Raw genomic sequence first — 15,824 nt, forward strand, 5'->3', positions numbered from 1 at the left:
GCCTGGGTGGCTCAGCGATTTAGTGCTGCCTTCAGCCGGGGGCATGATCCTAGAGACCCAGGATTGAGTCCCACGTCAGGCTCCCTGCATGGAGCCTGCTTCTCCCTCTGCCTGTGTCTCTGCCTCTCTCTCTCTCTTTCTCTCTCTCTCATGAATAAATAAATAAAATCTTTAAAAAAAAATCTGACACCAGAAAGCCTTGGAAGATGATGGAGGTCTCTACTTAAAAGTTTCTTGAGGAGTCAGCCAAGACCAAAAGGAGGACTAATCCCGGAACATATAGCTAGATTTCCTAAAAATTGTTTTTATATATCTTTCTTTCCGAAGTCTGGCTTCTCATGGCAGCTGTCAATTTATAGATGCTCCCTGACTTAAGGTGGTTCAACTTAACAGTTTTGTGACTTTATAATGATGTGACAACAATATGCATTTGGTATAAACCAGACCTTGAATTTTGAATTTTGATTTGTTTCCTAGGCTAGGGATATGTGGCACCATACTCTTTTTTGATGCTGGGCTCCCAATTGCCATGTGGTCACAAGGGTAAATAATCAATACACTTAGAACCATTCTGTGTTTCACTTTCAGCATAGTAGTCAATAAACCGTATGAGATATTCAAAACCTTATTACAAGATAGGGTTTGTATTTGATGATTTTGCCGAACTGTAGGCTAATGTAGTGTTCTGAGCATGGTTAGGATAGGCTAGGCTAAGCTATGATGTTCAGCAGTAGGTTAGGTGTATTAAACGCATTTTTGACTTACAATATTTTTGACTTCCAGTGGGTTTATTAAGGTGTAACCCCATCATAAGCCAAGAAAGATATATATCGTCTCTCTCTGTCCTCCTCCTCTGCCTCCTACGCTTCTCCCACATTAATTCCCCTCATCTTACTCCTGACTGTCTGATTTCATTCCTTCATAGGTAGAACAGACTAGTCTATCTTCGTTTCCTCCCACCCCTAACCTCAGTCAGCACAAGTCCTAGATAGTTCAGCAAACAAATGATCCTTTTTCTGAGAGCAAGGCATTGCAAATATTGGTGATTTAATACATACATATTTTTAAATTGTCCATTTGTGTTCATGCACTTCACCTTTCCCCAGGTTAAAATAAGAGGTTTTCCCTCTTCTGATTTCTCCACCTGTGTTCTGCACCTCATTAACCTCCATCTTTTGGGGGTGTTTGTTTTATGCACACTTTGCTCTATTTCCTCTATGTTTCACCTTTTTATCTCTACTAGCTCCTTCTCATCAGAGTGCCCAGAGATGCTAGCTGCTCCCATCTTAAAAAAAAAATAAGGGGAGGCCCTGGTGGCGCAGCGGTTTAGCGCCGCCTGCAGTCCAGGGCGTGATCCTGGAGACCCGGGATCGAGTCCCATGTCGGGCTCCCTGCACGGAGCCTGCTTCTCCCTCTGCCTGTCTCTCTGCCTGTCTCTCTCTCTCTGAATGAATGAATAAATAAATAAATCTTTAAAAAAAAAAAATAAGGTACATCAAAATCTTCATCTTTCTTCTGTACTCTTTCATCTACTCTCCTTTTTCTCCCCTCTTATAGCTACACTTCTCAAAGGGCTTGTCTACATTCATTGGGTCCTTCTTCCCACTCCTCAACCCACCACGGTTTAAGTCCTACCCCAGCCCCCCAGCCAATTCTGTCCCCTCTAGCTAAAGGCATCCAACTGCCTGTTTGTTCTGAATGTGAAGAGGATTCTTAGTCCTTAATCTTTCTACAGCATTTGACTTTGTAAATCACCATTTTCTCTGAAATATAGTTTTCCTGTGTCTTCCTTGTGCTCTCCTATGTCTTGGTCTCTGTGGGTTGATCTTTCTTTACATACTAGTAAAATATAGATAATATTCAGGGGTTCTGTTCATTTCTGACTTTGGGAGGAGTAGGGTGGGAGTTCCATCCATTCCCAAGCCTTCTGTTAATATTTACATGCTATGGAGGACTTCTATGCTTGTATCACACCAGCTCTCACCTCAGGAAGCAAGATGCAGATTCCTGCTTGGAGATCTCCTCCAAACTAGGGATTTGACCCAGAATGGGGCATTCGGGAGATAGGCCTCTTTCTCTGACCCACAGCAATAATTTGCTAAATGACTCTTCTCTCCCAAAACACTTCCTCAAAGATATCCCACCACCATCTATTCTGTTATATTGATCTCCTCTGGGGCTGAAACACTAACTCTGAAATCTTCTTATGTTCTTTCTCACTCTTTAGTTTACAGATAAACTTGATGTAATTTGTCCCTTTAATTAAACCAAAGTGTTGGAACTCAAAAGCCTTTTTTGTCCCCAGACTGGTTATTAAAATAAAAAGTGCTTTAACTTTCTGTGCTTTGGATTTTAAAAAATTTACTTAGACACTCAGTTGGCTTCTTTGTTTCCTTCAGGTCTTTGTGTGTCCTTGAAGTAATTGAGTGATCCTGAAGCAATGAATGGGGTCAGCAGGGCAAAATGAGACATAAACTCTTTAATATTTTAACCTACACTGGAAAACAGAAGGTAAATGAGTTGGGTTTACTTGTGATCCGAGTTCTTATCCAAGAGAAAAGACTTTTGAGCCTCAACATGAAGGTCCATGAAAGTACTCTTTTATTAAATAGATTCCTCATTCTCTGAAATTGTACCTGTATCACTTTATAACCAGAAATGATTGGAAGATTCTAATTTTCAGCACTTTGTGAGTAAATGGATTTACAAGCAAGGACATGGCTATGTGTTGGGTCTTTATAATAAACGATGGTGAAAGAGAGAACTAAATCTATTGGCCTAGTCCAGTTTTACCCTGATCAAATGGGCACAGACTAATGTTCATCCAGGCCAATCTATAAAGGCAAAGGGGTAAACATTTAAGAAATTGTTTTGAACCTTTGATCTTTACATTTTGGAAAGGTTTCATGTGACTTGGAGGAAGTCCAGCAACTTAGAACAGAAAAATTACTTTTTACATTGCTTATTTAACATTTAAAGCTATTTTGTTGAAGAATATAGGATATATTTGAAATTTCATGAAAAAAGAAAGTGGAATACCTTTCATAAATTCACATCATGTCGCACCTAAGTTAATCCAAATTTCAACTGTTAATCGATGACCAAGAAACTGGGGAAGGTGGGACATGCTTCAGTTGTTGGGCTCTTATCATTCAGGCATGCAATTGCATTTTGAACAGATTGGAATCAAATGAACAGATTATTGGACCACCTAACAAAACGAGCATCCCAGTAATCAATGTCTGGAATAATAAAAGCATGAATTAAATGTTTTTTAATCAATATTATTCACACAACTCATATCCTTAATGATAATGCTTAACTGAAAGAAAGACCTTTGCTTCAAGGTTCATTTGCAATCCTCACAGAACTCTAAATTTGTTTTGACATTCCAGTGCTTCTGGAAAATATGAGTCCTGTATTTCATTTTGTGGAATTAGAGCAGACTACATAATAACATGTTCTTACATAACACAGACCATCTCTACATTTTCATTCTAAGTTTTAAAAAGAGAACTGTGGAGGGGCGCCTAGGTGGCTCAGTCGGTTAAGTCTCTGACTTGGTTCTCGGCTCAGGTCGTGATCCCCTGGGTGGTGAGATCAAGCCCCGCCTCAGGTTCTGTGCTCAACAGGGAATCTCCTTGAGGATCCTCTCTCTCTGCCCCTCCCCTCTGTTTCTAAAATAAATAAATAAATCTTTAAAACCGGAAAGCAAATAAAAATAAAAATGCAGAGGGTCAGGTAGAAGGGGAAGGAACCTTTGGGTGCAGGGGAGGAAAGAGCCAGGTGTCGAATTCTCTCTGGTTCATTGTGCTCTAAACGTATGCCTCTTGCACAGAGATCCAAACATTGCATTGCAGGCAGCTATTTGTCTGAAGCCAACCCTCCCTGTTAATTTAGAGGACAGAATCATAGTTCAGCTTCACTATAACAAAGTATAAGTTCTATAGTTTTTCCTAATCTAAAAGGAGAATATAGAAAGGTCTTTGAACTCTTAAAAAAAAAAAACTAGCTAAATTCTTAAATTCAGTGTTGGAGCAAATACAAATATCTATTAAGTCACATTTGGAGCACTGCAGAAGAAAAGGTCTGTGGATGTGGTCTTCCCAAAAATACTAGTGTCAGGGCAGATTTGTCAGCATCCTCAGGTCATTCTGCAGTGGAGTGACATGTGGAGCTACAAAGACAGGCAACTTGTCTCCACCACTTATTGTTTCCAGCAAAATTTAGCAAGGTTGCAAAGTGAGTCCTGTGGTAATCAGGCCATTCTAGGCCTCTGGTAAGGCCGACAGTTCTTCCAGAGAGCTGAACAATGCTGTAATCATTCACGTGTGTCATTTTGCCGTTACAATTAACTGTGATCTTCCAAAGGAGTTTCTGATATTCGTTCAGATATTGGAGGATAGGTGGCTGGATACCAATTTTGACAAATCCATACAACAGTTGAGAGCTGGTCTGAAGTTGGAATAAGACAGGGTCTACCTTACACTGTCCCCGATCAACTATAGTTCACAGCATCAAACTAAGATTTTTAAAAATTTTTAATTTTTTTAAAGATTTTATTTCTGAGAGAGAGAGAGAGAGAGCATGTGAGAGTGCATAGGCAGGGGAATGTGGCGAGAGAGGGAGAAGCAACTCCCCGCCGAGCTGGGATCTGGGACCCCAATGTGGGGCTCGTTCCTAGAACCCCCGGGATCATGACCTGAGCCAAAAGCAGACACCTAACCAACTGAGCCACCCAGGTGCCCCCAAACTAAGATTTTTAATTTATTTTGTCACTTTTGAGACATAACAAACATTGCATTCCCCAGCTAATAGTATTAGCCAACTAATTTCTTTCAGAGGTGAGAAGTTATAGAAGAATAATTTGTTCTTTGAGATGTTCCTCAGTTCTAGAGGAACTGGCTTAGAGGGACTGACACTTTACCCCATGTCCCTTTAAGTTATTCATGTGCTTGTTTCCATGCGTGCAGTCAGTTCCATTGACTCCTATTGTGTACCAGGCATTATTCTAGGCACAATCTTTAGAGCAGTAAGCAAGACAGATTTATGATGATGGCAAAGTGTTTACCCAAGAAAGCCTCCTCAAAGGGCACTTTTATTAGCACAAGAGATCAGTATCATCACTTTATATTGTCCATGGCTTATGTGGAAAAGGAAAATTTTCTTTGCCTAAGTCACAGGAGGTTTTAGATCCTTTGTTTATAAAATCCCAGGAATGCCTCTTAACCTCAGGCTACACAAGGACATTTAAGTGACAAAACCCAGGTCTCATCTTTGAACTCTTTAACATGAATGACTCTTGAAAGAGCTGAAAGTAGGCTACATGACGGAAGGAGAGCTCCTCAGATAATTTTTTCTAAAAGCAGAGGCATCTACTTTTGAGCCAACTGAATGTCATGACTCCTAAGTTTTTGCACACTTTAGGAAGGCTTGACTTCCTGCAAAGTGTTAGCCAAAAGAGGAAACACAAAGAAAAACACCCGGTCAAGGGCCTGGCATCTTGTAGGTGCTTAGAAAGCGTTTGTGGTACAGAATCTAAAGCCAGCCAAAATCTTAATCAGAAGCCAAAGGCGGGGTTAAAAAACAAAACTGGCTTTCTTCCCCACTTAAGTGAATCTCTAGAATGATTCATTTCCTTTTCTGTAAAGTGTAAATACTAATTTTCACCTCATGGGATTTTTAGGGGGCAAATAAGATAACTCGGGAAAGCTCTTCATAAACAGATTCTATTCATATAGAAAGTTTATGATGGAAAAAGAACAAGCTTGAGGCCTTGATAAATTCTTCTGTATTGTATTCTTGTTGAATAGCAACAAATTAAAAAACAAACAGCTAATATGTATTATTTTGAGCCCCTCCAATGAAAATATTAGAAATCAATCTTTTTGTTAAAAGTTCTTTCCCTATGGGTAATTCTAAACCTATATATTTTGAGGAAAATAGTAGAAAACAAAGGAAGCCAACATCTTGAATAGAGTTAATGCAAGATTTTTTCTATTGAAAATCACACAAAATTGGTTTCTGATACTTAGATATCTTCACCCATGTTGCTGTGTGGGACATACGGAATGGGCAGTGTATTCAAAACAACTTGATTCAATCTTCAGGTTGTTAGTTCAGTTGCTAGGCCATTTGGCCCCTCATTACACTTGGTGATTTTTATTAAGTTGAAGCATATAAAATTCCACATATTCAACGACTTTGAGCCTACAAAAATGACAATTTCATATATTTAGCCTAATAACACTGTATTTCTGTTACTGAATTGGGGATTCTTTTGTTTTTATGTATTCAGTCAGATACACACACACACATCAAGAGGGCAGGGATTGTGTCTGATGTCTAAACTGAACTCGGGAATTTTGAGCTCAGACAATGCAAGATATGAAAAGAATGCATAAAATGTCTTTTCATGTGAGCTGCAGGTACCATTTCTGACACCCTTCATGGAGACAATGCAATGCAAATGATAGGTGCTTAGTAGTTGGGTAGTTTAGGGAAAGGTGAACTCCTCACTCCCAGGGTATGTTCAGCTCAAAATAGGAGCCATCCTGGCAACTGTGGTACCATGAGTAGGCTGCAGCACCCCAGAGTCACCTCCTCATTCCTGTTCCCACTTCCTTCCTCCTAACCCCACTGTGCTGTCTCTGCTGCTTTTGCCTACAGCTTACCCAATTAAAGGGATTTAAGGTAACTGCTGCACTGCTTCTTAAGCCTTTTTTTTTTTTCTTAAGCCTTTTTTATGGTATCCCATAGAAAGGCAGCCCATAGCAGAAATGCATTTCACATGTGACCCTGTGTACAATGCTGTGTTACAAATGTACGTAGCTGATATATCTCTATCTATATCCTGTACACATGTTACCAAGCCAGTTTCCAGTTTTGAGAAGCTGTCCATCATGTCTCTTTTGAAATGAGAGTCCAATTAAACTTGTGGAGACTTAAAGCTTCATGGGAGAAAGAAAAAAAATGCCAGCTCAATCTTTAAGCTTTTTATCCCTCTTAAGCAGCTGTGGCCTGTATCGGTTTATGTCAGAATTTGTTTTCCTAGTCCTGTTTTTGAGAGGCCACAACCTTGCAGATGAGCCCCAAGATGGGGCTGTGGCTTCAGTAACAAAGTTCTAAAACCCATATAATTAATTCTAGATGGCAATGGCTCATTTCATTTGCTGTGGAATGTTTTAGAATGACCAGGAATATCTCCAGCAACCTGCTTCTGTATGCATGGATATAGCCAGGTGAGGTTATTTACCTTTATGCCTGTTTCTTACTCCTGAAATGACTTTATGATTTTATCCTATCTATAAATTTAGATTTAAGTTTATAAAAATCCTATGTAATGCTATCTAACTGAATGTGTGCTATACTAAAGATTAAGCTACTCGGATGAGCAGTTTGGGAAAATTCAGGACTTTTGAGATGTTTTGAAAAGAGCTATAGGGAATCCCTGGGTGGCTCAGCGGTTTGGCGCCTGCCTTTGGCCCAGGGCGTGATCCTGGAGTCCCGGGATCAAGTCCTGCGTCGGGCTCCCAGCGTGGAGCCTGCTTCTCCCCCTCTGCCTGTGTCTCTGCCTCTCTCTCTCTCTCTCTCTCTCTCTCTCTGTCTATCATGAATGAATAAATAAAATCTTTAAAAAAAAAAAAAGAAAGAAAAGAAAAGAGCTATAGCACCATTAGCCCAAGTTAAAATTTGGTATAGAAGTTGTACCTTTATTTCTATTAGAATTAAGGAAAATAAATAACACTTGCCTAACTCAGGGTTCAGATAACTTACTTAAATGTGGCTTGACCAGTGGCCCACTGCTTTTATTTTTTTTATTTTTTTATTTTTTTTCATTCCAGTGCTTTTAATTCACAGAAAGTCACATATATTTTCTAAGAGGAGGAAGAAAAGAGACAGTTACTTCTTTCCATATGGCTCTGTGATTATCAAACTAGGCTATCATATCTGAAACCCTGCTAATTTGCAGGAATGAGAGACATGAATAAGACTTTTCTTATTTGGGTGACTTTAGAATGGATTCAGAATGTTGCTTAAAAGGGGAACTTGTGAATTCACTTGCCTTCCATTTGCCCTGATTTTTGAGGTGTAGAGGCTCTTGCCAGAATGTTTTGATGGGTATTGCCATGCTGTCTGCTGGTAAGAGAGCTGACTCAAGTGAAATGTGGCAATCATAGGAAATTTCTTTTCATGAACTCAGAGAAATACCTCACAGAGTTCAGGGTTAGATGGAGTGTAGTGGAGGACAAGGCACAAAATCTAGATGATTTATCTCAGCTTCTGACCCATTTTATATCCTTGAGCAAATCACTTAACTCTTCTGTGCCTGGGCTAGGCTTTCATGTGTAAAATAGAAATAAGATCTCCATTTCCTAGATCTCATTTGAAGGGATATTATATACCTTTTGACAAAAGGAGGAAATGAATTACTTTTGGCACTGAAGGAAATTCTAAAGGAGAGTTGCCACAATATTTTGAGGTGATACCATTATTGAGATAAGCAAATGACCATCCAAGGCAAATATATATTAAAACTAGGGTAAGCCCTTCAGAATAAAAAAAAAAAAAAAAGACTTTCATTGAGAAGTTACTATATTGCACACACTTTCCCATGTACTCTTCCATGGTTGTTTAATCCTCCCAGTAGTGCTGGGTGGCAGTTGGCTACTGTTCTATTTGTGGTTTTATGAATAAAGACACTGAGGCTTAGAGAAGTTAACCAACCTGTTTGAGCCACATAGCAAGGCAGTAGCAGAGCCCAGGAGCGAGCCTTCTGGATCCTTCTCCTGGTACACTACCTGCCTTTGAAGTGATATTAAAAGACAACAGAACCAAAATAAAATAAGTCTAAAATGCAATTTCTGAGAAAACTGGGTAATTAAAATACCTGTATTTAGTTTTTAAATTGTATCTCAGTTTCCACATTTTTGTCTTTCTCTCCTAGAGTCAACTATTTCTCTTTAAAAAGAAGTGTAGATAATCAAATTGTTTCATCTTTCTTGTTTCTACCAAATACATTTGTTGATTATTGATAGTTTTTACTGGTACTTTTGGCCCCTGTTAATAAACTCTTCAGAGACATATATATGCAATACTTTCATTCTTTTTTTTTTTTTTTAAGTATATGGTTGGACTGGCTTCTGGTGAGTAATCTTAGCATCGTTACGCCTGTCTTTATAATTTACAACTTTTAGGTTAAGGAACTTTTTAAGCCAACTGGATGGCCTGCCAGTTTCCAAACCCTGGTTTATATTTATGATGTTTGGGCAGCCCGGGTGACTCAGTGGTTTAGTGCCGCCATCAGCCCAGGGCCTGATCCTGGAGACCCAGGATCAAGTCCCATGTCGGGCTCCCTGCATGGAGCCTGCTTCTCCCTCTGCTTGTGTCTCTGCCTCTCTCTCTCTCTCTCTCTCTCTCTCTCTCTCTCTGTGTCTCTCATGAATAAATAAATAAAATCTTTAAAAAATATTTTTTATGATGTTTGATTTAATACTTATGGATGTTCTGTTGAAATCATACTGTGCTGCACAAGCATATAAAAGCTGTTGTTCACCAAATGTGTCCTCCCTTTACCATGAGTTAGATATGTTTTTGAAATCTTGTCCAAGACAGTGAAAAGCTGAGCAAATCCTTGCTTTTCTTCCCAGCTTCCCAAGCAGCAGTGGTGTTGCAAACCCCATCTCACTTAGGCTCTCTTTGTCTATGAACAGTTCAGACTGACTGGAACACATTTATTGAATGCCCATTACTTGGGTGCATTAGTCAAATGCAATTGATTGTTATAATACACCACCAGCTCAGGGGAAGTAATGGGGCTCTTTAATTGAAGATGCTACTTTAGAGGACAGAGTGTAAATCATTGAGTACAAAATCCAATGATTTTTTTCACAGTAAGTACAATGTGTCTATGATTGCGTCCTCAATATAGCCAGACAAAAGAGGGATGGCTGATATCAAGACTAGGCCTTAGGAGATCCCTAAGAACCCTCTCTAAGATTCATCCTATTTTCATCTTGTCTTGAAATACTCTCGTTTCCTACTGAAACCTTGGTTCAGAGGGGCGCTACTATGTATGTATATACATGCACATTTAAGACTCAATTAAAATATAAGAGAATTTATTAGAGAATACTTGGGAAGCCAAGGCATCTCATTCATCTTGCATTCATTACAATCTTGGCACAGTCTTGGGACTGTATTTTGTAGAAAATATCAGAGCAGCTCTAAGTCTTTCCTCCTTGACCCTTCAGTTGCTACCTTTCCTTCTTAATCCAACAATTGCACAGAATCAATTAGCACAAACTAAAGATATATACAAATGCAGCAATTTAAATAAAGATTTTCATGCTGCCGTTGAGTTTAAAGAAAAGAGTTTAGCGGCCCATAGGTGGCTTAGTCAGTTAGGTGTGTGTCTTCCAGCTCAGGTCATGATCTCCAGGGATCCACAGATTGAGCCCCGCATTGGTCTCCTTCTCAGTGGCAAGTCTGCTTCTCCTTCTCCTCTTCCCCACTGCTTGTGCTCTTTCTCTGCCTCTCTCTTGAAATAAATAAATAAAATCTGAAGGAAGAAAGGAAGGAAGGAAGGAAGGAAGGAAGGAAGGAAGGAAGGAAGGAAGGAAGGAAGGAAAGAGAGAGAGAAAGAAAGAAAGAAAGAAAGAAAGAAAGAAAGAAAGAAAGAAAGAAAGAAAGAAAGAAAAGTTTAAAGTCCAGTCCAGGGGATCCCTGGGTGGCTCAGCGGTTTGGCGCCTGCCTTTGGCCCAGGGCGCAATCCTGGAGTCCCGGGATCGAGTCCCGCGTCGGGCTCCCGGCATGGAGCCTGCTTCTCCCTCTGCCTGTGTCTCTGCCTCTCTCTCTCTCTCTATGTCTATCATAAATAAATAAGTAAATATTTAAAAAAATTAAAAAATAAAGTCCAGTCCAAGACATGGAAAAGAAGCCACTCCCTACTCCAGCCAAACCTTGTTCTTCCAGGCTTCTTTTAATACCTTGTGGAGCTGTGGCACCAACTCAACCCAACCCCCTTGCACACTCAGATCTGACTTCTCAGAGTAAAAACCTCTCCCTTCTGCCATTGCTGTCTGCACCCTGGAAAATACCCAGCCAAGGACTGGTCTGAAGCTCTTCCTTAACTGTTCTTAAGACCCGGGAGAGCAGTAGGTGTGAAGGACCTTCTGTCTTGGGAGAGCAGTGAATCTCCTAATTACTGAAAAGATAGTGCTGTGTGATCCCAAACATACTCAAAGCCTGCAATGTGAATAGATCCTCTTTATTTTTTGTTTTCTTGCTCTAAGGTAATTCCTAAGAATAGAGGCAAATAGATTAAGAAACCTCATCTATGACCCCTCCGTGATTCAACCAGCATTACAAAGTGGCTGTGGGAGTTGGGTTTGAATCTATTAAAAAAAATTACTGAAGTTCATGCTCTTTGCATTAGAATGTGCACTTCCCATGAATTAACTCTGCACTCACCTTGTGTGAAAAACAAAGCATAAAGTTAGAGAGGCAGCAACACATAGCTAGAGATGGAAAGGTGGTGCTGGGACTCATTTTCCTCCATCACTTTTGTCTACGTCCCTCCTTCCCAGGCTCCCCCATTCGTTTTCTTTTCTCTTTGTCCTGCTTACCCACAAAGTGATGATGAATGGTTGCTGATGTGCCCAATTCACATTCTCATCTTTCCTGTCCCTCCAGACATTTTCATGCCCATGTGAGGTTTAAATACAGAGGGATTTTGTGTGTGCAAGCTGCAGGACACCTATTTCTACTTTGTTCCATTTCCAGGAAGGACTAAAACCACAGCTGGGGTACATGGCGACTTGCTGTCTTTTAACTTTTTTACAACAAGAATGTATTATTTGTGAAATTCATTAAACCTATATAAAAATAGGAAAGTTGCAACTTAGTTTTCTGGGAAGAGCACACTGAATTGCTTCCCAAAGAGACTGTTCAGGAAACCAAAGGTGGGCGTAATGGAAGTTTTTCCTTTTTTATTTTGGTAGTGGTTGGTCTATTTATATGATGAATCAGGAGAGGTTTTTTTCCATACTTTTTGGGAAACATACCTGCTTAGCCTGCAGATGAGGCAAGGCATTGTACATAGCTGGCCAAAGCAGCCACTTACCTACAGAATAAAGAGAGTAGGGAAATCTCCTGCCCACTTGCTGGCTGGAATCAGGGAGTCCATCATTAAAGATGGGTAAACATCACATGTTACTTGGGTCCTACTGTCCACATCTCTCCCCTGCTGCTTCCAGAGCTTTGGTGGACTTAGAGCTCAGAGTAGCTTAGGGAGGCTCGGGGGTTAGGGCTATTCTTAGTTTCACGAGAGCTTGTGCTCTATAAAAAGCGCTTCTCTAGGCTACTAACCACCAGGCATGGCACTGCATCTTCCTTGACACCAGCGTTACTTTCCATACATGCCCGTTTTACAGTAATTAATTGTTTATGTGTCAGTCTTCCTTTTATCCTGTTAGCTCATTCAGGGTGGGAGTTGTGTTTCATTCATCTCTGTGTCTCTAGCACCAATACAATCCCTGACAGTCGATGCTCAAGAAATGACTACTGAATGAATGATGTAAGGTCTGAACTTCAAACAATTGATTTATCAATGAACTTTTGAGAACTGGGGTTTCCCTGTGGTTATATAAATAAGGGAAAGGCCTAGAAACACAACAGTTAAAAACTGGTACAGTTCAATATAGATAACTAATTAGTTTGGTGTTTTGGCTTTTGGAGTGAACAGCCAATGTTCAAATCCTGGCACCTCTATTTACTAGCTGATGACTAGAGCAAATGCCTTAACCTCCCTCTTCCTCATTTCCCTCATCTATGAAATCCAGATACAAAATTATCTACCTCCTGGGCTGGTGATTAGGATTCAGTGAGACAATTAATGCAAAGCTTTAACAGCAGGGCATGCAGACAAGTTCATTCATTATTCATTCTTAGCAATTGTTATTATCTAGAAACTAAGGTATGAGTCATTCTAGTTGGTCAAGTTTTCTGACCAACTTTAACTTTCACCCCTTTAAACACCAAAGTGTTTCTTATTTAGCTAATTTTGAGATAGAGCTTTTACAAATGGCTTCTGTTTCCTGAAACAGTATAATAAACAATTTAATCTTCAACTCAGGAGCATTCTCATAATCGATCGTCCTTGTCCTGCACCTGACAGAGAAATACTGCCCCAGTGTGTAGGCATGTGTATGGTTGACAGGCTTTCCAGCTTCTCTGCCTCTTGAATTTTTCTGTCTGACCTTCCTAAATGGTCAACTGTCAGTTCTTACTACTCTCAATGGCTTGCTTTTACTACCTTCTCTCAGTCTAGAATTCTCTTTTCTGATATGCTGTACTCTTAGGAATCAGGCAGCCAAGCGTGTTTTAATTGTATATAAATAAGAGTGACTTGATGAGGCTCTCAGTGAGCTTTCTAATGAATAAAATGAGTGATTTTTGCAGTTTCCATACTGGTTATCTCCTATTTGCCATCAGTATTCCACATATTTGTGACACATGAAGTCCTACCATACATGAGAGGTTTTGTTTTATTTCCTGTCTACAGTTGTTTTTTAAAGATTTCATTTATTTTAGAGAGAGGGAGACTGCATGTGAGTGGGGGAAGGGGCAGAGGGAGAGGGAGAGAGAAAATCTCAAGCAGACTCCATGCTGAGCACAGAGCCTGACACCGGACTGAATCTCACATCCCTGAAATCATGATCTGAGCTGAAATCAGAGTTGAATGCTTAACTGACTGAGCCACCCAGGTGCCCCAATTTTCTGTTCTATAGTCTAAGCTGGAATTCAACATAATGCCCTTGGACTGGGCTAGAGCTTTTAGCACATTTTCTAAATAGAAAGAAACAGCCCGTGCTACTGGGTTTCAGTCCTAGATTATTAGCTACTTGATTTCTTTAAGATTGACGCTCAGTTGTCAGTAGGGCTTAAATGAGATAGCACTTTCACTTATATTAACATGTACTTTGTTACTATAAAGTGCTAAAATTATATTACTAGCATTAGTGGTACTCCAGCATGTTCGCGGTTTTGTTTATCATAGTTCCATGGATCTGGAATGAGAGAGAATTCTATACATGCCTTATCAGAGAAATTCATCAGCAGCCTTTAAATGAAGTACCCTCATTTAAAACATTTTATAAACCATTGTGAAGCTCCTGTCTGATGAACGTGGAGGAAGGTGGGAGAATAGGTAATGAAAACGCCACCCTGGGATCCCTGGGTGGCGCAGCGGTTTGGCACCTGCCTTTGGCCCGGGGCGTGATCCTGGAGACCCGGGATCGAATCCCACGTCGGGCTCCCGGTGCATGGAGCCTGCTTCTCCCTCTGCCTGTGTCTCTGCCTCTCTGTCTCTCTCTGTGTAACTATCATGAATAAATAAAATCTTTAAAAAAAAGAAGAAGAAGAAAAAAAAAAGAAAATGCCACCCTGTGGTGTTCAGTAATCCAAGAAGAGGAGAAATCCCTTTTTCTAATAGATTTTGCCCATAAGCTCTTTTGTACATACAGATGGGAAAGTGTTAAAATACATATGTGGTGTGTTTATGGATTTTAATCAGGAGCTGTTGATAATTAAGTGGATCTAATAATTTTGTCTAAATTTATATTAAACTTCTCAAATTATATTTATTAAGTTTATTTCTGGACTAACCTTCTGTCCTGGTGTGCACAGCATGAAATGCTTAGAGATTATTTAGCTAATGTTCTCTTTCTCAATTTTGAATTTGTTTTACTGACACTTCTCTCTCTCTCATATTCACTTCCTAATCTCTAAACCTCTATGGGTATCCACCTGAAATGAATTCCTCTTTGCAGTCTTGCGTCCTCTGGGGCTAGCTAACCCTGTGGTTGCCTTCAGTATGGACCCACTTTTGCCTTTATTATGCAGTTAATGGGCCCCATTCAGGGCCTTTTTTTATTATGTGTTTAATAGGGTGCAGGAACTTTAAAGAGCTGTTTAGGACTAAAATTCATGTATCTGAAAGACAAGGAGGCTTAATTTAAACCACAGAGAATTTCAAAATGTACTATGAGATGCTACTGGTAGAGGAGGGGGGAGGCTGTATGCCATGAGGAAAGCATATGGAATTCAGAATCTCAAGGTCTGTACTTATATCTTGGTCCTGCAATTTATAGCTGTGTGAGTCACTTCAGCCTGGATATTCAGTTTCTTCGTTGGTGAATGTGAGGATAATATCTGTTCTATCTATATTGTAAGGTTGAGTAAAGTTTAAGTGAGATGCAACACCATAGTTAGGAAGACATGCTAGATCCAAGAGTTCTGAAGTGCTGGCTACTTGGAACATCAGGCCATTTTCCTGCTTTTAATGGCTTCAAGTCAAATGATTGCACCTACCCATGTTATATCATTAAATTTTAAGCTTAACTTCTGATCGTCCATTTTTTTGGAAGGGTAGAGAGGGGCAAGGAAGCAAATGATCAGGCATGTGGTGAGACATCAGGACTAGGCTTGTTTTAAATCAGTGAGTTTTATATATATAAAAAAGAAGCTACCCCAGCTTCAAGGACTTTAAGGCCACACCTTTCTTCTAAGAGGTCAAAACAATTCAAATCAGAGATGGAGGAAGACTCTTAAAAGAAAGATCAGCTCGTTGGCCAGACACATGATAGAAGAAGGAAAATAGGGCCTGCCATTAAGAAAAAGTCTGCTGAGTAAATACCTGGATAGGTTTTTACCCAGAAGATGTTCTTACTCTCCCAGAAGATGTCTTTGGAAAAGGTGGGTTTGGTTGGAAGAGTACTCCAGTTGCAATATCTAAGGTTGGACTTTAGCCACAGAAGCAATGC

General features: G+C 39.9%; 1 protein-coding gene across 19 annotated transcripts in view; it reads left to right on the forward strand.

Moving 5' to 3' along the window:
* The window catches only part of RAPGEF4 (Rap guanine nucleotide exchange factor 4), a 284,923-nt gene that overhangs the window by 115,885 nt on the left and 153,214 nt on the right, over positions 1-15,824 (forward strand). For 7 of the 19 annotated variants that reach the window (XM_072751938.1, XM_072751957.1, XM_072751949.1 and 4 more), the window contains exon 2: positions 2,400-2,511. The exons of the other annotated variants lie outside the window; for them this stretch is intronic. In XM_072751938.1, the coding sequence (XP_072608039.1) occupies positions 2,464-2,511 (48 nt within the window). In that variant the 5' untranslated portion in view covers positions 2,400-2,463. The remainder of the gene's footprint in view (positions 1-2,399; positions 2,512-15,824) is intronic. 19 annotated transcript variants of the gene reach the window in all.

The sequence above is a fragment of the Vulpes vulpes genome, chromosome 3, assembly GCF_048418805.1.
Source record: "Vulpes vulpes isolate BD-2025 chromosome 3, VulVul3, whole genome shotgun sequence".
NCBI classification, from domain to species: domain Eukaryota; kingdom Metazoa; phylum Chordata; class Mammalia; order Carnivora; family Canidae; genus Vulpes; species Vulpes vulpes.